The sequence below is a fragment of the Oncorhynchus mykiss genome, chromosome 3, assembly GCF_057628025.1.
Source record: "Oncorhynchus mykiss isolate SJ-2025 chromosome 3, ASM5762802v1, whole genome shotgun sequence".
NCBI lineage: Eukaryota > Metazoa > Chordata > Actinopteri > Salmoniformes > Salmonidae > Oncorhynchus > Oncorhynchus mykiss.
In genome coordinates, this window is record NC_143024.1 from 36,121,281 (window position 1) to 36,146,397 (window position 25,117).

The 25,117-nt window shown below is 42.9% G+C and overlaps 2 protein-coding genes across 3 annotated transcripts in view; both read right to left on the bottom strand.

The window, feature by feature from the left end:
- Positions 1 to 18,217, bottom strand: part of LOC110515141 (myotubularin-related protein 11) — a 36,495-nt gene extending 18,278 nt beyond the window's left edge. The window contains exons 1-5 of the mRNA XM_021594161.3: positions 16,964 to 18,217; positions 9,354 to 9,423; positions 3,589 to 3,725; positions 3,276 to 3,345; positions 2,897 to 3,036 (exon numbers count right to left, since the gene is read on the bottom strand). Of these exons, the coding sequence (XP_021449836.3) occupies positions 2,897 to 3,036; positions 3,276 to 3,345; positions 3,589 to 3,725; positions 9,354 to 9,423; positions 16,964 to 17,020 (474 nt within the window). The 5' untranslated portion in view covers positions 17,021 to 18,217. The remainder of the gene's footprint in view (positions 1 to 2,896; positions 3,037 to 3,275; positions 3,346 to 3,588; positions 3,726 to 9,353; positions 9,424 to 16,963) is intronic.
- An 879-nt stretch (positions 18,218 to 19,096) lies between these two features.
- LOC110515154 (OTU domain-containing protein 7B) overlaps positions 19,097 to 25,117 on the bottom strand; it is a 34,380-nt gene continuing 28,359 nt past the window's right edge. Inside the window, exon 12 of one of the 2 annotated variants that reach the window (XM_021594163.3) lies at positions 19,097 to 24,469. In XM_021594163.3, coding sequence (XP_021449838.3) covers positions 23,006 to 24,469 — 1,464 coding nt within the window. In that variant the 3' untranslated portion in view covers positions 19,097 to 23,005. The remainder of the gene's footprint in view (positions 24,470 to 25,117) is intronic. The other variant, XM_090229087.1, reaches the window with a different exon arrangement.

A 25,117-nucleotide genomic window follows, 5' to 3' on the forward strand; every position in this document is an offset into this window, starting at 1 on the left:
GCACTGTATATGTAAAGACAGGATTAAAATCAAGAATTGTCTGATGGGTGACAATATTAGCCAATAATATCACTTGTGAATTATATATTATCACTTGTGAATGATGCCCAGCTTAAGGCAAGTGTTACGTGTGCACTGAGAGTCGGGAAGCAAGTTCAGGGAATGAGTGTTTAAATAAATAAACATAACATACTCCAAAACACGAACAATGCACAGACATGAAACTGAAACACAAAACTTGACGCCCGGGGAAGAAACCATAGGGAAGGTAATCAGGGAAGTGATGGAGTCCAGGTGAGTCTGACGACACGTAGGTGTGCGCCATAATGAGCAGCCTAGTGACCTAGAGGCCGGAGAGGGAGCACATGGCAGTACCCCCTTCCTAACGCGCAGCTCCAGCCGCTGACCTAAATGACGATCCCGGGGATCAGGAGCAGACCAGTCACCTCTGCTGAGGTGCGGGAAACCTGTCAGTCTGGCTGAGATGCGAGAGCATGGCGACCTAGAGCGCCGGAGAGAGAGCATACGCCCCTCCCCGGCATGTTCAGCGCCAGCCGCAGGACGCAAACCAAAGGGACGATCCCGGGGATTAGGAGCGGACCGGTCACCCCTGCTGATGCGCGGGAACTTGTTACCGGCTGGGAAGCGGGAACCTGACAGACTGGTGATCCGGCTGAGGCATGAGAGCCTGACGAGCCGGTGGAAGCAGGGGAGCCTGAGTCCAGATGAGTCTGATGACACACAGGTGCACGTAATGATGGTGACAGGTTTGCGCCATAATGAGCAGCCTGGTGACCTAGAGGACGGAGAGGGAGCAGGTGACAGCAAGAAACAAAGCCTTTATTTTCAACTCATCGTCACACACCTCATGTAGCTTAGCCCATAGGCCTGTATGTTTTGAAAAGGTTTGTGCCAAATAACATCTTAAAATTAAGCACATTAATCCGCTTTACAAAGGGTGTAGAGCCTAACTGGCATACATAAGCAGTGCGTGAGTTTCACGTTTAGGGAAGATAATTTCCACCATAAAAATGTACCGTTATGATAAAAGCATTACATTTGCGGTGACTTTTGATAATGGTGTTTTCCCGCTAATGGAACATTCAAGCTTATAGCCTACTGCCATGTGCACATTTCTGCGCTTAGAAATAATAGTTTATCAAAATTTTAAGCTAAACGTTCTGATCTGTTGCGTCAGCCTCATTGCATAAAAAAGCATTTTTTTATGCTAGTGGTTGTATTAATTTGGGATCTATCGCATCCCACAACTGTCCAAGACTATGTTTGGAATATTTATTTCTCTCACAGAATATGTCAACTTTTGTACTATGGGGGATAGTAGATTGACATAGGCTAATGCTTTTGCTGTTCGTTAGGCCTACTCATCTTGTTGGCTGATGAAACGTAAATGTGAAAGTTCTTTCAATATCTTCAATATGGAACTCGGAATTGGATAAGGACACCCTCAGTTGCGTCTCCGTTGTGTCTGTCTTCACTTGTAGCCTGTGAGGAAGACCCGATCATGTGATGAGAGAAATGTGACTGAGAGGTGCTACGGAGCTTGCAGCACTCAGGGAGAAGGGGATTAGAATTATTATATTTAACCCAAGAGCACAACGACCACTGGGGCATTATGGCCACACAAAGGGGATGCCGCTGGGAAATTCTAGTGCTTGTCAAATTATCAGACTGATGAAGTGTGTACAGCCTTAGCAAATAACAAAGCAGAGCTCATGCCTTTCAAGCAACGTTTTTCAAATCATCATTAGAGTCGAGTCAGGTAGCCTTACAATTAATACAAATTCGAAATATATAGCCCAACATTTGTAGAACAACTGAAGTTAAATGAATAACTCTAAATTAGGCATATAGGAGTACCAATTTCTTTGTTAACCGCTCAACACAGAATAGCTGCATGTGCGCAGTTCCTCAAATAGTTTGGAGAAAATATCCTTTCTATTTTATTCAGCTTTGTTCAATTGTATTCTTCATACTATAAATTAATGGCACAGAATTCTAAGCAACTCTTGTCTGCTAAATGAACTAGCGTAGCCCACAGCCATATGGCATAGCCAGATCAGAACCTAACATAAGGACATACATGGATTTATTGTGAAGGAGTAAGCTATATTACATGGATTTATTAGACTTCATAAAATGTAGATGTATCGGTGGCTTGTAGGCAGTGTGGAAGCCCGGAGTTGCTAAATGTGTTTATGTTAATTAACAGTAAATTACCGTGAAACGGCAGTTATTTGCTTGACAATCACTGGATGACTAAATTTCGTGACCTCCACTGCCCTACTGCAGAGCGCTCAGGACTTCAGACTAGGGTGAAGGTTCACCTTCCAACAGGACAACGACCCTAAGCACATAGCCAAGACAACACAGGAGTATCTTCGGGACAGTCTCTGAATGTCCTTTGAGTGGCCCAGCCAGAGCCCGGACTTGAACCCGATCAAACATCTCTTGAGAGACCTGAAAATAGCTCTGCAGAGATGCTCCCCATCCAACCCGAAAAAGCTTGAGATCTGCAGACAAGAATGGGAGAAACTCCCCAAATACAGGTGCCAAGCTTGTAGTGTCATACCCAAGAAGACCCGAGTCTGTAATCGCTGCCAAAGCTGCTTCAACAAAGTACTGAGTAAAGGGTCTGAATACTTATGTAAATGTGATATTTCCATTTTAAAAACCTGGTTTTGCTTCGTCAATTTGGAGTATTGTGTGTAGATTGATGAGGAGTTTTAGAATAAGGCTGTAATGTAACAAAATGGGGAAAAAATCAAGGGGTCTGAATACTTTCTGAATGCACTGTATACACGCCAGCACTCATTCACACACGCACGCACACACGCACGCACACACACACACGCACACGCGCAGACACACGCACTACCTCCACAGCCTGTGTGTCGGGGGTGAGGCGGTCGAAGAGGAAGCAGAGAACACGCAGGTCCCGGCAGTACAACACCAGCTCCTCAGGAGTGAACTTCAGAGAGGAGCTAGCCGTCACCAGCTTGGTCCGGGATGGGCCCACTGCAGCACAGAGGTTACACAACCATCTTACAGTCAAAACCCAGGTACACAGAACACAGTACACCACTGATGGTTCACAGCTAAAGCTTCCTGTGTCAAGCCCATACTTGAATTGGGTTTAGGATATTACGATTGTTTATTATTTCATCATATTTTTTTACAAGTACATCTCGTGGCTCTCATAGCACAAAGGACTTTGGGAGCACTACAGCCTAGTAGAGTTGTAGAAGAAGCCTTACCAGCTACAACCTTCTCAATGGAGGCCAGGGCCACGTCATGATCCCCCAGGAGCACAGGGTCTGCGTTGTCCTACATAATGAGGGTTAGAGGGATGGTTCAAATATAGGTCAGTTTGTCTGATCAGGATTTTTTTACACCAATGAATGGATGGTCTGAAAACATTCTATATGATGTTGTTGATTGTGATGATGATGATGATTATGCCCACAAGCCTTCTTCTAGCAATAATAGGGCATCATTACTACTTTCCTACTACGATACCAGGCGAGCTGTCCTTCAACAGTCCATACTCAGAGCTAGTCCAGCACTCACGTCAGGTTTGGGGCTGTCCTGAGGCACAAAGGCCACTCTGAAGTGGGTACAGAAGAGAGTGCCAGACAGCCATCCACCCCCCTCCTTGGCAGTTAGCTTCTTCCTCACCAACAGAGCCCTCTGCAGCACACACTCTCCTGGGAAACACAGACAGGGGGTTTAGGCTGGAGCTTACTGAATAGAATACAACAACTATATTGTCCACAGAGTGTTTTAAATGGGGTTGATATTGAAAACAATTTTTAAAAAGTAGACAATTTTAGAACATCATGAGAGTTTCATCGTCAAGACTGAGCATTCCAAGGTAAAGTGATAAATTGTGGAAAATACCAGAATGATTGTGTGTTTGAGGGAGATGGTAACGTTGAATATTACATATAACAGAAATGTGAATGAAAGTAAACTTCTGCATGGAGTTTATCAAGGGTCTGGGAGGTGCTATTTTCTCAGCTATGTCAGCCACTGAACGATTGAGTCAAACAGATGTAGTTGCCTGGCATCCGGGTCCAGCTTGGCATTCGCCTCATATTTCCGATCACATTGACATTTCACATACACATGATAAAATACTGTGTGTGCAACGAATGTGATGACAGTTCTAGTGTACATAACATTTAGCTATGTTGTAAATAACAGACCTTACATATAAGACCTCTCTCATGTACTTTGATCCGCAATCACAATACATCAGCTTGTGATAAAATCAAAATCACTGAAAAGGTACTCAGACACTAATTTTCTCTCTAAAACGGCACGCAACATTCAACTCTCTGAATTAGTATCTATTTCTTTACCTTCATACAAATAGTTTAGCTCAGTCTGTCTACGTATCTATCAGTCTGTATCAAAATGGCAGCTGCTAATGTCTCAGTAGAGAAGGACCAATTCTCCTGTCCGATCAGGTCTGGATCTACTGAAAGATCCAGTGACTGCCTAGGGACACAGCTACTGTAAGGACCGTATTGAGAGCTACTGGGATCAGGATGATGAGAAGGTGGTCTACAGCAGCCCCCAGTGCAGACAGACCTTTATCCCAAGGCATTTTCTAAACAGAAATACCATCCTGGCTGATATGGTGGAGAAACTGAACAGATAATTCCAAAGTGTTTCCTTTTATGCTAGACCCGGAGATATGCAGTGTGACGTCTGCTCGGGGAGAAACCACAAAGCGGATACTTCCTGCCTGGTGTGTATGACCAGCTACTGTAGGACTGCCCTCCAGCATCACTATGAATCTTCTGCATCTAAGATGTACACGCTAGTCAAAGCCTTGCCAAAACTGCAGGAGAAGGTCTGCTCTCGTCATAACAAACTGCTGGACGAGTACTTCGAAAAACAGCAATGTTTCTGTTATCTGTGTAGGTGAATATAAAGGCCACGATAGAGTCTCAGCTGAAGCAGAAAGGAGTGTGAAAGAAATTAAGGTGAAAATACGGTGGGAAACATTCCAACTGAAGAGAAAAGAGAAGACATGGGAGATAGAACAGCTCAGAGGAGCTACGGCGTCACTCGAGAGCTCTGCACAGGCAGCAGCAGAGGACAGTGAGAGGATGTTTACTGAGCTGATCCACTCCATTGAGAGAAGGTGTTCTGAGGTGAAGGAGTCGATCAGAGCCCAGGAGGAGGCTGAAGTGAGTCGGGTTGAACTGCTCCTGAAGAGACTGGGGCAGGAGGTGGGTAAGCTCTGGATGAGAGAAGCTGAGCTGGAACAGCTCACACAAAATATCAAATATATTTCGTTCAGATGTACAAGGAACATTGTAACCCTGTCTCTGAAGATTTGCTGTGATTTTGGGGCGGTGAGGAAATCAGACACTGAACTCAAGAAAAAGTTGAAGAGCTACTAGAAGGGAGGGGTGGCGATAATACCATGGCAGTGAAAGCTGTCCAAATGCTAGTGCTACTCAAACATATTTAAAGCAAGTGAGGAATCATTCCGTCATCGCAATTGTTGATATCAGTGCAAACATTGTCGCAAATACAAAAAGCAGCATGATAACAGAGGCATGTCTGTGTCAATTATTACATTTTCCTATTTAGATTAATGGACAGTCCCCTGCCTTTTCTCACTGTGGTGTTTTGGCCTTAAATGAAGCTGCATGTATCAACGCCAGTCATATACTATTCCATCTCAGTCTCCAACTTTATCGCATCAATATACTGTACTTATGTATCCTCATTACACTTCAGATGCATTTTCCAATCCAAATGCATGACTTCCCTTCTGGGCAGGGATGCATTGGTGCATATTTACAGAGCCTTTTTTTATGTCAATAAAACTTGCAACTTAACCTGCTCTTGTCCCTTGGGATACAGGGCCAATATATTTTCCAGATTGATACAGCTTGGGCTCTACAGCTATCAATATTAGTCTATTACCATGTTATTATGCCATAAATGTGTTTAAATGCTTTGTTGGGAATTATGAATTTATGCAACATATTTTGAAATCTGTTTGTAATATTTAGTTCATGCTTGAAAATAAAAATTAGATTCCAGAACTCTAGAACTCTAGAACAAAGCTTCCAAAAACAAGCCCATTCACCCATACAGCTTTCTCACATCTAAACACACTGAGCACACAGACACACCTTATTTCACACAGCAGTGAGACAGCACATTTGTAATGCTCCCTGGCAGCAAAACAAAGCCTTTGCCAGCTAGACTTGGGTTTCCATGGCAACAGAGTCCAGGAGAGAGTAGAGGGGGAACATGGCCTTTTTGTCTCTTGCAAGGGAAGTGTTGGGCCAGACACCATCATGGTGGAGAGAATGTTTTCATTTTCAGTTTTTAGAACAATAAAAAGGATTTGGTGGGTTGTTAACAGGGCTGAATTCCTTCAAAACTAATTTTAAGGAACAACTGAATTCCTTCAAAATAACGTTTAAGGAAAACAAAAAATGAATAAGTCAAAAACATAACTGCACAAAGCATGCCATTTTTGGTACAGCTCAACCTCCTCAGATTAGACCTCAACCTCGGTTAAGAGAAGATTTTCAGGGATACCGAATTGCATAAAAAGAGAATTACAGGAAATCTTCATTTAACACATCAAATGCTTGTTTATCCTATAAGAAAGGGAAGTGTGGTTGTAATCACGGTCATCACAGCTAACACTCCAATACTTCGCCCATTGCGCAAGATTAACACCAAAGCCTGGCAAAAGCTACAAAGAAATCTTCAAAGGGTCCCTCAGCGAAGCCACAAGATCTTTGGGGTGTGTGAGCTGAAGACTGGAATCAAGCAAGGCACTGAGATTAGGCTACGTTTACACCGATTTCGGTCTCACGACGCAGGATCAAAGTCACAAACCCTCAGCACAAGTATTCCCTTTCTAAAGTCTCAGACATATAGCTACAAATTAAACTCTTGAACCAGGCGCCCTATGGACAATTTAGGTTGTAGGATTGCCTGTTACTCTGTGGCCAATCAGGCTCAGTGGGATTCGCGTGCTCCTTTTAATGGCTCCGTGGGTGCAACAGTGTTGAAGACATTTCTCAGGCATTGTGGCTCACAGATGTGAGAGAGGGGACAGGAAGTGTCTGTTTCTGGTTTGAGATCTGGACTGGAGAGTCTGCAGGTAGTTTACATTCCCACAGCATGGGAAGCTGAGGATCGAGTCACTCAATACTCTGTATACAGTGAAGCTGTTTATGAGACGACACTGGTAATTTAACATTTTAAACAGTTTTACTGTCGTCCTACAGAGTGCAGGCCCCACCCCCACCACACACACAACGCTCAAGTGCCTTTGGCGCTCTCTCTTTCTAACCCTCTCTCGCACACAAAAACACATGTACACACAGACTCACATATGCACGCAGACAAACACATACACATGCACAGACACTTTCATGCAAACACACATAAACACTGGAAAATCCCCACTGTGGCCATCTTTCTCTTTGTCCATTGGTGTTCTGCCAGTGGATTGAAAAACCTGAGAAATCGGCCAGAGAGAACACAGCTGCATGTGATATGAACCAAATGCTCCATTTTCAATTTCATTTGTGTCCAACCACATTTGTTCTCCATTTTGTTCCTATGTGTGTGCAGAGCAGACGTTTCTGGCCCTCTGCTAACCGATGGGAGAGATTAAGACAAATCGGTTGTACCAGAGCAGTGTCATGAGACGTCTGATGAAACAACACACAGCTTTGTTTTCCTGAACTTACAGGACGTTTTGGGGAATAGAAATGTATTCCCATTCAAAAATCCTATTCTCCCTAACCCTAAATAGAACCCTAGCTTCAACCCCAAAACTTAGCACTTAAGCCTAAAATAGCATTTTAACTAAATTCAGGACATGCAAAAAGTTCTGACCTTTCAAAATGTTTCTTGTTTTCCTTGTGGTCGAGATAATGTGGGAAAACATGTATACACATGCACACACAGAATGCACAGAGCTCTTCGCTACTTCTTTAGGTAGTGTGCTATCCAAACTGAGCTCATAAAGCATACAATTGTATATTCTTTCATTGATATTGACCTGCTCTTCTCTTGTCACTCAGCAAGGCCAGCAGTGACAGTCCAATGCTTGACACCAACCCAAATCCTGTGTAACATAAGCGCATGGATCAGGGGATTGTGGTTATGCTCTGAGGAGGGTCCTCAGAGGAGGGTCCTCAGGCCCCTCACATTCAAAAGGTACACAATCTATCTATCTATCTATCCACCCATAGCTGTTTGCGCTGCCCTGATCCATTCACCCCCTGGAGCCTGTTCTGGTTTCCCCTGTCCTGTGTCTGAGTGTTATCTGAGAATGTGATGAATGGCACGCAGGGTTGTATAGTATACAGTACACTGAGGCCTGGGACTGTTCTGACCGTCTGTGGGATGCTGCATCGTGAGCCCTTTCACCCTGTTTGCTTCCACAGATTTCCCATTCCCTTGCGTGGTGCCTCTGAAAGTGTGTGTAGCACATTTTTCAGAGCCGAAAGTCAGTTCTCCTTCGCAGAAACTGACAGTGTTTCCCATTCGGATGAACCCTTTCTGCCTTAATGTGAGGCAGGTTTCCATGACCAGCTGTGTTTCAAATCTTCCATGACATAGAAAATTGGTCAGAGAAAGGGAAGAAGAGGGATGTGAGAGCCGGAGAGAAAGAAAGACTGTCTGTCTGTCTGACGGACAGCATGTCACAGTCACACGATAAAAAAACAACAACTCAGAATGGGACCATAGTGATCCTCAGACAGACTGGGAGAGTCTGGAAAGAATGAGATAAAAACAGTTTCTGAATCAGACAGAAAAAGTGAATGAAGTGGAAAGTGAGAGAGGAGGGACGGGGAGGGCTGTGTCTAGGTCAGCGGTACAAGGTGGAAGTGAGAGCTGAAAGTGAAAGGGACAAGGAAACACACACACACTGCTCCCACAGAGGTGCTGTGAATAACTGCTGATATGAAACGGTAGAGATTAGCATGGCTCTGGAGGGGCCCTGGCCTGCCAACATTCCTGTTGGAAAGCTCATGCCACGCGGCGTGCTGCTGAAACTGAGATTATGACCAGGGGCAGAGGCCTACAGCACTGCTCTCCACAGCACACAGACACACTGTTCTCACAGAGGCTACATTACAGTAGCTTAGCACTAGGATTTAGTAAGAAAACAAGAGATATAGATGGGTGCAGTTTCAAAAGATGGACTTGCCTAAAGAGATGTGGCTGACACTGTGTTTTCAGACCCACATGTTATGATATGCGTATGGCTACTGTATTTCTGACATGGAAATAGCATCATATTCATCAGCGCTCTGCAGTCTGGGACTTACCTGGTAAGCAGCGCAGTCCAAACACATCTCTACCCCGTGCGTTGACACCACTGTGACTCAGCATCCTCTCCTGCGGGGGGGGGGGGGGGGGGCAGAAAACAGACCTGGTGTTATTACTGCAACCTTTCAAAAAATAATTAGAGAACAAACACTCATGTGATTTTGCTTCAACTCAAGATCTTCTTATTGACCACATTCCCCAAAACCATAGCCAATCCCACAATGCTCCATGTTGACTCTCAGTTTCCATGTTTTATTAGTTGTTTTGCTCTGTACTGTATGATTTGATGCGGTCTCGAAGTACTCCAGGCTGTTCTGCTAGCGGCATAATCCAATCCCATAGAACCACAGGTTGCTATTACCGGACTACTGGCTAGCTGCTAGAACATATGGGCCCATTTAGCCTGAGCTCCCACCCCCCACAGAAGACCATTTACACAGGGTAGAAATCACACAATGCACAAGACATAGGCCTAGGCATTGAAAAAGGAACTGTTTGTTCTGGTAATGACCACTCAGGCGGTCCAGTATAGAAACATGGAGATTGCTTTGGACTGAGGTCAAAGTATACAATGAATCCTTATGGTACTGACTACTCACTCAGCAATTCTTCACTGCCTACAAGGCCGCTATTCACAATCATGTTACATTTTTGCGCCAGTTTAGTCACATATTTCTTGGTAGAACGAACTAAAAACAACTTACTATAATGTGTGACAAATACTCTTAGGCTACTATAACTCTTGTGACACACACAATGTAGTGGTGAAGTGAACTGCGTGCTAACATGCTAATGAAAATGTATGGCACTCTTCTGGTTAACTTTAGATTGACAGTGGCTAAAACCTCACGAGAGTGTTAAAACAAAGATAACTGTTGCTCCATCAAAAGGTTGTAAGTTCCATTCATTCATAGCATAGCTGTTTGCCTTGTCTGTGAAACACATATGCCCAACCGACCATATCAACAGAGGCCTAAACTCACGAGCACTCCACTAACATTAGCATGATGCTAGCATCATTTGGTTTTCAGCTTCTTTCCCATCATCAAATCTCACAGCTTTTAAATTCTTGCCTCAGAATGCAAGTGACAATTCTCAAGTGAAGTCATGTGGTTAATACATTTTCCAAATTCATTGGCTGCAGTTAGTGTGAGAGAAACCCCCAACCCCAAACTGCCAACCCCCCCTAACAAATACCTCAGAAACGGGCTAACAATCCTTACTTTCTCAAAACAGAAGATGAAGTCCTGGGTCATACCAAGACATCCTGGACAGGGTTATTGTTCCACCAATTTTATTGACTCAATCCTCCTCCCAAGACCTGAGTTAGCAGAAGGGAATGGTGGAAAAACAAGCCTGTTTTTAAATTACAAGGGAGAACACTAAAACTTTACAAGGTTCTTGGTTTCTGCTTGCCAGCAGACCATTGTTCATTTTTGTTTTCATCTGGCTTTTCAAGTCATTTGTTTATCCATTGTTTCAGCACCAATTCCCCATGTATAACTAAAACATTCTGCATTCCGTGCTCTTTTTCAGAACTTATTTAGATATTTAGATCTTGTTTTATTTATTTTTTATCTGAAACTCAGTTTCTTGTATCAACCAATATTAACAAACGCTGTGTCTGTGCCTTGGGGTTGTGTTATATTCCGAAAGTTCAGTAAACATATTTGGATTCCAACAGCAGAAATTCTCCAAACTGCTCCACCAGCTAAAACTACATTGGAGGCTGAGGAAGAATAGAGCCCATCAAATAAACTACAACAAAATGTGTCATAACAGGAAGAGGAACTGCACTAGGCAAGTCAGTTAAGAACAAATTCTTATTTTCAACGACGGTCTAGGAACAGTGGGTTAACTGCCTTGTTCAGGGGCAGAAGAACAGATGTGTACTTTGTCAGCTCGGGGATTTGAACTTGCAACCTTTCCGTTCCATGCTCTAACCACTAGGCTACCTTGCCGCCCCAATAGGAGAGAAGGGCGAGGTGAAGTTGTCTAGATTAAAATGACTGGAACCCTAAATCAGTGAAGGAGAGGAAAAATCCCAAATTAGAGTCCCAAATCCAATTCACCCCCCAAAATGAATAACCACATGTCCAGGCTCTGTTTCTGCTGATGTTTCACTCCTTGACTCTGCCTTAAGTATCTGGCTTCTGCGTGTGTACTACTCAATCAACTCTTTCCCTCCCTCCCTTTCTCCTCAGGGAGTGCAGCCAAGGCCCATTGCAGTTTCCATTGCTCATGGCTTCCCCTTGCTACTGCGACCAGACTTCTTCTGCAGAGGAGAACATACCTCCTCTGCCCTGAAATAGACCAAACTTTACCGGAGGGAGGAAAGTGGCAGTCCAACACCACATAAACCTCACACTGTAGGGTTGAACAACGTCCCTCGCCAACAAGCACAACAAGGGGCCTGTGTGTAGCTCTGGTAGTTACATTTTTACTAGTTAGATCATTACAACACATTGTTTTAACATGTGGTGCTGCTGTAGAGGGAGGTTAGCCTGTCGGTTTATGTGGTATTGTCAATTTCCTCACATCAATAAGCAGGTTTATGGCATTGTCGTAGGGGCTCTAAAAATATAAACAAGGATGTGGGGTCTTTTCTCTAATCATGGACTCACTTTGAAGTGTTTTTACCTCTTGCCCCATTTGGAGCAACCCCTGAAACATAAACCAGACAAAAGTCGTCCTGAAACCCAAAACCGTTTCTGTCTAGCCGTGAGTTGTGGCTTTGCTTTAATGCCGCCTCTTTCTTTTGCTTTCAAGGAGCATCTACGACAGTGCAATACATTTCCTACAACATAGTCACATCACACACTTTATTATACAGAGAGAAGAAAACCCCAAAGACAAAACAACAAAAGAGAACCCACAATGGAATAGACTACTGAGAATTCCACCTCGGAATGTACAAAAAACAAGGAAGGAAAGTGATTTAAACATATAGGAGAAAATATGAATGTTTTTAATGAAACGTGAATTCATATGCCATTATCCACTTGCCCTGCTTAAAATGCAGCTTTGAACCACTAGCTTACTCTACAGCCTGCAGAAGCAGTACTATAACTCTCCCTGTGGAATCAAATGTGAAAAAAGTATTTGATCCCCTGCTGATTTTGTACGTTTGCCCACTGACAAAGAAATGATCCGTCAATCATTTTAATGGTAGGTTTATTTGAACAGTGAGAGACAGGATAACAAAAAAAAATCCAGAAAAACGCATGTCAAAAATGTTATAAATTGATTTGCATTTTAATGAGGGAAATAAATATTTGACCCCCTCTCAACCAGAAATATTTGTGGCTCCCAGGTGTCTTTTATACAGGTAACGAGCTGAGATTAGGAGCACACTCTTAAAGGGAGTGCTCCTAATCTCAGTTTGTTACCTGTATAAAAGACACCTGTCCACAGAAGCAATCAATCAATCAGATTACAAACTCTCCACCATGGCCAAGACCAAAGAGCTCTCCAAGGATGTCAGGGACAAGATTGTAGACCTACACAAGGCTGGAATGGGCTACAAGACCATCGCCAAGCATCTTGGTGACAACAGTTCATAGGCGATTATAGGCAAATGGAAGAAACACAAAATAACTGTCAATCTCCCTCGGCCTGGGGCTCCATGCAAGATCTCACCTCGTGGAGTTGCAATGATCATGAGACCGGTGAGGTATCAGCCCAGAACTACATGGGAGGATCTTGTCAATGATCTCAAGGCAGCTGGGACCATAGTCACCAAGAAAACAATTGGTAACACACTACGCCGCGAAGGACTGAAATCCTGCAGCGCCCGCAAGGTCCCCCTGCTCAAGAAAGCACATATACATGCCCGTCTGAAGTTTGCCAATGAACATCTGAATGATTCAGAGGACAACTGGGTGAAAGTGTTGTGGTCAGATGAGACCAAAATGGAGCTCTTTGGCATCAACTCAACTCACCGTGTTTGGAGGAGGAGGAATGCTGCCTATGACCCCAAGAACACCATCCCCACCGTCAAACATGGAGGTGGAAACATTATGCTTTGGGGGTGTTTTTCTGCTAAGGTGACAGGACAACTTCACCGCATCAAAGGGACGATGGACGGGTTCATGTACCGTCAAATCATGGGTGAGAACCTCCTTCCCTCAGCCAGGGCATTGAAAATGGGTCGTGGATGGGTATTCCAGCATGACAATGACCCAAAACACACAGCCAAGGCAATAAAGGAGTGGCTCGAGAAAAAGCACATTAAGGTCCGGGAGTGGCCTAGCCAGTCTCCAGACCTTAATCCCATAGAAAATCTGTGGAGGGAGCTGAAGGTTCGAGTTGCCAAACGTCAGCCTCGAAACCTTAATGACTTGGAGAAGATCTGCAAAGAGGAGTGGGACAAAATCCCTCCTGAGATGTGTGCAAACCTGGTGGCCAACTACAAGAAATGCCGGACCTCTGTGATTGCCAACAAGGGTTTTGCCACCAAGTACTAAGTCATGTTTTGCAGGGGGTCAAATACCTATTTCCCTCATTAAAATGCAAATCAATTTATAACATTTTTGACATGCATTTTTCTGATTTTTTTTGTTGTTATTCTGTCTCTCACTGTTCAAATAAACCTACCATTAAAATTATAGACTGATCATTTATTTGTCAGTGGGCAAACGTACAAAATCAGCAGGGGATCAAATACTTTTATCCCCTCACTGTAATGCCTATGGTGTCTTGGCCTTATATCATTATAACGACCTCCGTATAGACTTGGTCTGCAACAATCACTCGTTAACTGCCCTTAACGATAGTCGAAATGAGTTGTTCATGGTGGGATATTTTGTATTCTAATCCTCTTCTATATCCCTCTCCATTCAACTGTGTATAATCTAGTCCGAAGTAAACTGTTTGTGTACTCAGTGATGCACTCGCTGTGAAAGTAAGGTTCAAAGTTAAATCAGAGTGTGTGTGTGGCACGCGTGTGTCAGAGGGTGTATCTGGCGATACATATTTCAAGCTTCTATTTGTCACTGTGCATGTGCATGTGTCAGTACGTTGCTTAAGTATGTCTATTTGTAGACTGTAATAACAGGACAGGTTTCAATAACTCATGTTTTAAATGTGCTTCTTGTTTAACAAAAATGTGTGACTCTAGCAACTCATAAACATACAACTCCCACATTGGGTGTTGCCCAAAACAATCTAGACACTTGAAATGGACAGAAATAGGCTACTATCCTTGTTTCACGCTTTCCCTGGGGGATAGCAGTATTGGTTAATAATCACTCAATGGACGATCAATAAACCCTTGAAAACAAGCCTACATCTTGTTTACTAATGAGAGGCGGCATTGTTTTTGTTCAGTTTCTGCATGGGAAGCACCGCCAGTTCCATAGCTTGTTTCAGGATCTGAGGTCTTGGCCCTATGGGACTGGGTGTGTGAATACCATTTTGGCTCTCTTTTATGAGCCCTCCTGGATCTCCAGCCACTCTGAATAGAGCTGAGCCCGCCTCTTACATTTTCACTACTGTGGCACTTGCATTGTGTTGTGTGGCTGACTGACTGCTTCCAGATTCCAGCCCATAGACATATGTTCTAGCTAGCTGAGGAGCCAGCATGTGAACAATTCAGGGGAGGGGAAAGACAGAGTGTGGGAAAACAACCAGCCTGGAGTGTAATTATGAAAAGTAACATGCAAACCTCCTTATAACCCAATCAGTCTGCATGTGATGTGAAATGAATGGGAGAACTTTTCTGAACCTTATGTAATTTCTCAATGGTAGCCTACATACACAAGAGTTTCAACACTATTCCACAAATGTCATTTAGTTCAGTATTGGGGTGCTGTAGCCTACTTACTAAATACAAAATGAGAGCGACAAAGGTTTCAGATCCATAGACAACGCATTCCTAATTTCTATTCAGTGCGTTTCTAAACCTCAACACGTTAGTGGAAGTGAAACCAGAATGTGTAGGTGTATAATTTTCAGGACATCACCATGTGTTTCTCTACAGCCACATTGCAAACGTATATTTAAGATGGCTAAAATAAACTGCCGTCTCTGTTAGGCACTTATATTCATAATCAAATTCAAAACATCCTGCTCCTCAGGCTGTCGTTTCCATGGCAACGGGCAGATGTTGCACTAATCACCACCACTCCACGTGAGCAGAAATGCCTAAGGGTGGAGTTGAGGCATCTTTTATTGTTTCCCCCTGCGGCTTCTCAAAATAACCATGGAGGAAGAGCTAAGCAGCACAGGGCGCACAAGCATAACATTTAAAATTCAAAAGAATATCTAGGCTATGACATAAACCATCACTGTAATAATCAGTCCACCAATTTTCCCCGATTTAAATTGGTTTTAATTGTATTGGGCTTATAGACATGTCCCTCGCCCCGAATGTGCTCACATAGACACAGTCTTCCATGTAATGACGTCCAAAACTGTTGTCTCTCTTGTAAAGGAGGCAGCAATGCAGATTTACCAAGACTTCTCCAAAGACTGGCGTGACAAAGCACGTTGACTGACATACTGTAGGTAAAAGGTTGATTGATCCCTCTGTGGTGGTATAACAGAGTTGAAGGCATCAACAGTGTAGACAGACCCATACACCACAATGTGTAGTGTGCAACAACAAAAAATTCAAGGCCACAACACATGAAAGATCTCAGAAATAAACCTGAATGTTAAGAAACCACAGGGCTCTCTGCGGTTCATATATATATATATATATATATATATATATATATATATATATATATATTATATATACACATATATATTATATATACACACACACGCCTTTAGTGATAAACTGTGTGATGATAGCAGCTTCCTGGATGATTGCTTCCTGGCCACCCAAGCTTAGAATCACATGAGGTGCTGCTGAAGAGTAGTTATGAGTGGTTTAAGAAAACAGGCATCGCTCTATGCATGATGATCCAGGGTCTTAAATATGTAGCCTAATCACACTTGCTGAAGTCAATTAATATTCCCACATTTCATTCTTCTCATATAATACTGTACAGTATGCAACTGTACACTATGTGCCTGTAGTGTTTAAGTTTTGGTTTAGTCCATCAGCTACAAAATGTTTTTTTTCTTTCTCTAAATACATAAACCATATGGACATTCATAGCACATGCCATCATTTGGTATGGATAATAATTCATACAATCCAAGCAGGCAAAACTCAGTGCACACGTGCTGCCTGTCTACCATATAGAAACATTGTACATAAAACAAAGAATGCTACGATGAAAAGCTTGTATTTGTTGCTACATAAAAGGAAAACAACTCCCTCAGTCCCAGACAGTAAGAATTAAAGGCCTTCTGCCTGTGGAATGTAGGTTATCAAACCATGAAACTGTTTCCACAAGTAATACCGTCTTAAAATGTTTCATAAAATTCGATACAATGTGTCCAACTAATTCGACAATGTAACTAACCATTCTGAACACAGCTAAATATCTAGGTGGAATCTACACTCTACCTCTGTGTATATAGTCCACCAATGATCTAACAAAGTATTTCAGTTTATTATTCTCATTGGTACCTAAAAAGTTCAGCCAGGGCACGCTACATTTCAGGATATGAAGAAAATGAAACAGAATATTAAAACATTGCGTCGAAAGCCTACCTTTATATCTGGAACCATTTGCCTCACTTTGAACGTGGTTTTGGATCCCGTTAACATTTTGACGTCCAATATCCAACTCTCTCGGCACGAACTACAGAAAGTAAGCTATCAGACTTTAGTTAATTTACGTTTTTTCCGATGGCGAGAAGAAAAAATGCCTTTAATCGCTCCATGTCTTTTCCAGGAAAACATAAGAAACGGTCCACTTTCTTCGAATGTCAGCGAGTCCATGCATCACCGGTTTCGAGAACAGAAGTGGTCTCTGAATTACAAACTAATTTAGTTTCTTTCACGTTTATCATTGGCGAAAGCATCCATGTCTGTACGCTACTGTGTAGAGCACGCCACGCATAAATGTGCCGCCTGTCAGGAATATTTGCTTATAGGTTGTCAGTCACTGGTAAGGGGAATTAATGTATACCTCTGCTTGTCCCTCTTGCGTTCCATTTGTTGTTTCCCCTCACCATAGTTAAAACGACACACACCAGTGAAAACAAGCAAGTGCAGTAGAGCCTCTTAAAGGGCCAGCAGTGTAAAAAGCATCTAATAGGAATCCATTTTTTTGTTTTACCAGTAGTTTGTTCTTCACTAATGGTCCTGCAAATTAAGCCACAAGGTGTGCATGTTCGGTCTAGGAAAGGTGACCGTATGTAGAGCTTTTGAAGTAGGCCTAGTTTTATGAAAATGGTGATGGTTCAAATGGGCCAATTAATAAGTTGTTAAATACAGGCCTATACACAGATGCACATATATTTCTAAATACAAATGTTTTGCCTCCAATGCTACACTGTCATTTGTAATTGACAAACTGATTCACTGAAATTAGAACGTGATATCTTAGACAGTCTAGTCCCATTAACTCATATAGATACTTCACATCAGCCGCATTATAACATTTTACAGGATCATACATGCTTGTAAAATAGTTGTAAATCATTATACCCATGTTACTAATGCAGAATGAGTTGGATGCTGCATTTGTAGTATTCGGTAAAATGGCATTGTCACTAAGTGTTCAACTTCTCGCCTACCTTGAGAATTTCAAACAAGAATGGAAGCAACGATGTAAACATAAGAAAAAGCCATGAGGATGACTAAGCTTAAAGAGCACAGAAGCTATAAAAACAATACTTCAAAATCTACATAAATTACCAGTAGTTTCAACCAGCATACAACTACATACAAAATAATTATTGGGGCCCCAAGAAAAGGTACCCATTTGTAGGCGTTAGTCTTATTAGTCTTAACAAAGGCAAGTGATGGATGAGTGATACAGTACCTGCAGTTGATCCTTTGATAAATGGCTGCTCTGTCATCGGAACTGACAATGTAGAAAGGTAGTACTGCAGTAATGCAGACAGATGCTATTGGAAGAATATTCCAGTGGGAATGTACTGCATAAATTCCTTTCGATGAGCAAATAGAAATTCTAAATGGATGAAGTACAGTCTGTCCCTCCTAACAGCCAGGTGGGGAGACCGTGTCCTTGTGAACGAGCTATAAATCCAAACCTCGTTCGACCACATGGGACCCTATTCAATATTAAATAAGGGTCTCCAATTTCTCTAATACATAGAACAGCTTCAGGCAGTGTGGGCTGCATCATCTGGGTGAAAGTTACTTCTAATGTGTAACGCTGTGATGAGTTGTTTCTAATATGTAAAAACAGCTTTTGCTGTTAAGTCTCTCTTGCATGGTTGATTTGAGTGTTTCAACACAATTGATAATTGGACAATATAATCCAATAGTTTTACATTTAAATCCACTGGCTGGCATCAGATGTAGATGTATCGATGTACAAACTGACTCTAACAATGTAATTTCAGTTAACCCAGAACTAAAATCTGGTGTCATTTGGTCAGATGATCGATAAATGTACTGGACTACGGTACTATTTATGTTTACATCGTTTGGCCACGAAAGATTATAAATCAACGGTGTCACAATTACATCATCCTTAGATCAAGATAATACCAATTCTCACCTTTCATCCAACATTATTGTACATCCAATGAGCACATTGAAAAACAGAATCCCTTTTCTGTACATCTCTGGAATACCTACCATACATTTGTAAACCCCCCCCCCAAAAAAAGTCAGAAACAGAGTAAAACTTTTGGGATTGCCACCATGTTGTTGAAATACAATGAGAATTTATTCAAACAGTGCATCAACAAAAAAAAACACAAAAAAAAACAATTAAATCAGATGTTCTTTCCATCCAGATTGCACTGTCACAGCCTCTCCTCTCCAAACATGAAAAGATGAAAAAAACTGGTCACAAAACCAGGACTGCCCAAATCAGGTCAAAATAATGCACAAATTTGTTTAAATGGATAGTCATTTACATGCAACAATTCCAGTCCCATGCAACTAAAGTATCCCATGTTCATGTTGCTGATGACTATTCTGTCCCATAGAAATGAGAAAATGTACTATAGAAAAAAAAATGGGTCAGTTACTTAGTAAAACAAATTCAAAGCCATCTTATTCCGAGAGAGGGATTGCAGCAAGAGTATAGGTTGAAAACACCAACAATCAAGTATTGAATCATTGCTGTAATGTGTTAGCATTGCATGGATTGGTGGTGAGAAATAAAAAATAAAAAACGTAAAATTCAAATAAAAACAAACAAATAAAAGCCAGTCTGCTTGACACGTAGGAAAGATACTAAAAGTTTCTCAACTAAACATTCCAAAAGGAAGCTTCTGGAAAAAAAGAAAAAAAAAAAGATTCTCACTATAAATATATATTCTCAAATCATATCGTCAGGTCAGCAAGAAGGAAACTAGTTTGCTAATGAGAAACCTTTGAGTTTAGGAGGCTCTTTTGTGATCAACCTTGACAGCCAAACTGTCCATTCTGATGAATACTGACTCCTCCATAAACCCAGGCTATAAGCTTATCTTCCACTAATTTTAGCATCCGTCAATATAGATTATCTTTAAAAACATTGTAAAACTTTGGGTTTACAAAAATAACTTGAACATATACAACCTCAGTCATTTGTTTTTTATACAAAAATGTTTGCAGTCTAAGTCAAATGTTCAAGATGTTGTCTGTAAGCCATCCAATTCTTAAAAAAAAAAAAATTGTTGTTGATGTAAGCAAATATTATTACATTGGAAGGAGAGGAGAAAGCACACATACACCCATTTCTTAGTTAGCCATCATCTTTTCATTAAAGATGACCTGTTTGTGCCTTATGAGCTGCAATTTTTTGTTGCAAAATGGTTTCATACAGCGTAAGCGCACAAACACACGCGCGCGCACCCCCCACCCACCCACACCCACACACACACACAGAGAAATATTGTTTGGGATATAGCTTAATGGTATTGTGGGGAATGGTTGGTTCCAATTCAAGATGCACATGCCACCTCGAAGTCATGGAGCATTCCCTTGAAGGGTGACTATTTTGAGCCGCATGTTTGAACTGCCTCTCAAAAGACAAATGTTACTTAAAAAGAGAGAAGAGTCCCTCATACCCTTGGGCAAATGTTATTTTTTTAAATAAACTCAAATCTTAGTACCCATAAATTGTTCTCTTTTGTATTTTTGGTTAAGTCAAGCATGGAAACTTCCAGGAACATTGAATACAAATACAAGAGCGCCATCCATTGAGCAAGGCAGTGAATTGCATACAGATATTCTCTCGCTATTGTGCTTCAAGTGAAAAGACGTTTATAGAGTCAGGAAGATTAGTCTTCCTCATGATTCTACATGGCTCATTGGTAATAACACGGCTTGGATGAGAAAGTGTTAATACATTGGTGATGAGAAAAACAAATCAATTCCTAATCTGCAAATCATTGTGTAACACGAGACCAAAACGGTATCTAAAAAATGTGATATGTTCCAAACTCCAGAATTATTATGATACTGGGAGACATCTAAAAATGGTAGATATATATATATATATATATATATATGTGTATGTGTATGAGATGTGTGTGTATATATATATATATATATATATATATATATATATATATATATATATATATATATATATATATATATATATATATATATATATATATGTGTATGAGATGTGTGTGTGTATATATATATATATATATATATATATATATATATATATATATATATATATATATTACATTTGATCTCTAAATCACTTTGTTATGATCTTCGAAAATGACTCCATGTCTGGGTGCAAAATGAACATATTTAAAAACAGGGGATTTACACTGAGTAGGGTACAAAAATACTAGACGAGAAACTGCAGCAAAAACGAGTATTGTACACCTGATGCACATTTTGTAAAACATACAAACAAGATTGTAATGCCACAAGGACAAGAGACTGAAAAAAGGCAACTAGGAAATAGAGTTAAACCACAACACTGGCACCAAAAAGCTGTTCCCATGGTAACTGAATCCTTAGCAAAGGGGTTCTAGCCCATGCGTCTGCCTTCCTGCAAGTAGAGGTGCAGTGTCTACAGTTCTGACATGACCTAAGGACAACATAACAGTCAGATACCTTCAAAACGGTAACAAAATGTCTACGGACATTAGGAAAGTGCTTGAATTTGTGCAGAGAGGTTAAGCGACGGGGGTCAGTCACTTGTTTGGAATCAACACAATGCCCTCAATTAGGACTTGAAGGGGAGTTGGGTTAAATAATCCAACTTGTTTTTAATCGTATCAATGGGGTGTCCATGTCAGGAATTTGGGGTTTGCCATAAGTAGGTATTCACGAAAAGTTATTAATATTTAGACTAAAGTAACACAGCCCTATGGACAAGATTCCATAAAATACCTGTTACCTTTCTCAGCCACAAGAGAAGCAGAGTTACAATGTTACAATGGACAGTGTCTTTTTCAACCAAAATGTGAACGTTCATCAGTTTAGCATGTACTGATTACCTTGAGGTCTTGAGCTGAAAATGCGAGGGGAGTTGGTTTTGAATGCCAGTTTAGTAGTGTTGGATGACCCTAAATGTACCAGCATATTATTGAAATGCCTCATTTTCATGATGGATATAAAATGACAAAAACAAGCCAGGAACAGTAAGATTCTAGCAACCTTATTAAAAACTGTATATTAGCCATTTGGGAATATCTACCACAGTACTCCGCCATGTATGTTCTATAATTGATACTGGGAGACATCTAAACATGGTAGATGTATAAAAATGGACTTGACTGACATCTGGACACAGTGGTGAATTTAGATTGGATGGCTACTTTGCCATAAAAGGCATCTTAAGGGTGGATAGGACTATCTGTTTTGCTTGTTATATTTGAGATGAACTTGAATAGAGGTCTGTTGCATTCTGGAACATTAGCAGCACCATTGAAGCCAGAAAGAGCAACCACTGTAACATTATACTGTAGTTTCAATTTGCATTACAAGAGCGAGGACCAACGCAAAAGAAACCCAACTACTCATCAGGAAAGAGCACTGTTCATTCCCAAGTCATACATGAGCACCCGGTAACAGTAATGCCCTGGGCTAGTCCGTCTGCATACATCTCTAACCCTCTGGTTGAAAAGACTAACAAGACATTGAAGGGTTGATTCGTATGTTAAAATACCACCAATTTACAGGGCCAAATATAGGTCGTCTCCACATATGGAGAAGAGTGATAATCAAGAAGTTTCTGGTTGTGCTTGTGCAGTGTTAGTTTGTGTGTGTAATGTGAATGTCAGTGTGCGTGTATCGCCTGCCGTATACATTCTCTCCACCAGGAGGAGACAGCTGCAAGGCAACAAGGGGACAAAGTGGATGAGAGCTTGCAGTTCTCACACACACACACAGCCTGCATAAGAGCCACAACAAATGTAAGAGATGTGCACAGTCCTATTGTCTAACGCTCGCCGCAGCCCCCTTCTCTCCAGTCTCTGAAGTCACTGCACTGATCCTGTCCAGGACGCTCTCCACACACAGTGTTGCCTTTAGAAAAGGAAGTGATGCGATAAGAGGGCCAGGCTCTGTATCGTCCTATAGCAAGAAACCTCATCCATCAGTTTCCTTGTGGTTGGTGGCCACAAAGCCAGTTCTGGTCAGTCCGTCTGTTCAGAACCTGTGGATGGCTGGCTCCGTCTCCCTCCTCTTCAGCTCCTCTCGGTAGCAGCAGGAGCAGTAGTTGCCCGTCTCGGGGTGACCGTAGTAGTTGCAGCTGGGCGTCCGGCAGCGGCTGGACAGGCCTCCGGCGCTGCCCAGGGAGTAGTGTCTGACCGGGAGAGGCCCGCTGCGAGGAACATCCAGGGCAGCGCGCAAGTCCCGGAATCCGTTAGTGTAGCCCCCGCCTACAGGCTCTGAGGTGGGGTAGTCTGGAGTGTCGTGCTCTGGGAGGTATGAGGGTGCGAAAGAGGGGATGAGGCGAAAGGGGCTGAGGGGTACCGGTGCCTGCGGGGGGTGGTACTGGGGGTGAGGGGGGCCCTGCGCCATGGGGCAGTGGCGGGGGAGGGTGGCATAGGAAGGCAGCCCGGGATAAGACGAGGCTGGGGAGCCACCTGCAAGCTGGCGCCGCGTCTCCATGTAGCCGTGCATGTGTGGGTGCTGAGTGAGCGGGGCCGGGGAGGGCGGCTGGTCCATGAAGGTTGGCCGGGGGATGGGCACCACGCCGGAGTAGAGTGAGGGGTTGAATGAGGACGACTTGAGGTGGCTGAAGTTGGGCGGTGAGCTCTCAGTCGGCTCCTCTTTCGGTTCATAGGTGCGGTAGCCCACCTCTGTGCCTGCCGTTGCCTCCTTCTTGGGCTGCTGGATGCCGTTGGTGCTTCCTTTCCGCTCTGCCTCTCTCCGCTGCTGCTCCTGCTCTACCCGGAAGCGCTCCTCAGCGTCAGACAGGTAGCGCTGGATCATCTCCTCCTGGAAGGGCTGGCGGTTGCTGGTGATGAGCAGGCCAGCGAAGATGAACTTCCTCTCGCCCTGCATGGCCGCCCGCAGGATGCTCAGGCTCGCCTTCACGTCAGCACTGTACTTATACGGGTCACTCTCGCTGCTGCCACTGCCCGTGCCATTCTGACGCTCACTGCCCGACGACGGCGAGCCCTTCCCAGAGTCCTCAGAGGCGTGGGCCGAAGGCGAGCTGTCCTTGCTGCCCTTCCGCCCCCTCAGCGAACTTTTCTTCTTCTCTGTGCCCTCCTGCTTGGCCCCGCTGCCTCCTGCATTCTTCCCCGTCATCAGCCCGCCCACGTTCTTTTTAAGCTTGCTGCCCAGGCTCTTGCCGAAGCTGCCCAGCTTGTTGGCCACAGAGTCAGCCCTTTTCTTGTCTTTGTCTTTCTCCTTCTTGGGCTTTTCCTTTCCCCCTGTACCCGTCGTCAATGTTGCCGAGCTGTTACTGGACGAGCTGGAGGAGGAGGAGCTGTTCTTAGTCGACACACCTCCACCTACGCTGGCAGCCCCTGCTGTCATCATTGCATCACCGTTGGAGCTGCTGCTGACTGACTCCTTGTCGGATTCTCCTGAGTCGGGAGGGGTGCGGGCGTCCTCTCCTGCAGAGGCGGTGGGGGACTCGGGCTGAGCCAAAGGTGCCTGCTGAAAGAACAGACACACCGATGATGAATTATAGAGAAATAAAAAAGAAACAGGGAGCGTGTGATGCAGAGAGAAACAGAGAGATTAAGAGCAGGAGTGAGAGGTGCAGATGACTCGGTTCAGAAAGCTTCTTTGCCATTTCTATAGATTCTATTGGAAAATATACATGCTATAATTGGAGAGGGTGGGACCTACAATGAAGATAATGATGACACTAGTTCACACAATGGACAGTTATCAAAACGGTCCTTTCTGCCAAGCCCCATAACCGTGACAACCGAAGTGTTGTAACACCAACGTCCTCGTTTTTATTGGAAAGTCAGAATACCTCAGCTCTTCAACAGCGATCCGTCTATTGCTACTTCTCACTAGAGGTTAACGGTGAAATTGCCATGAGGTTGATATTCTTTCTAACTCCCAGCATTAGATTGGAATGCACAAAAAGGCCCCTCAAACCATTTAGTGTGAGGTCATTTTATGGGTGGCTTGTTTTCAACATGGGGTTTGTGAAGCAGAGGGAATGACTACAGACTAGAACAAAACATCAAATTACAACCCACATAATAACAGAAACCCACACAGTTATGTAACACAGTAAATAGCCTATCTACATTTTATATATCTCTCTTCATTTCAATTTAACCATCC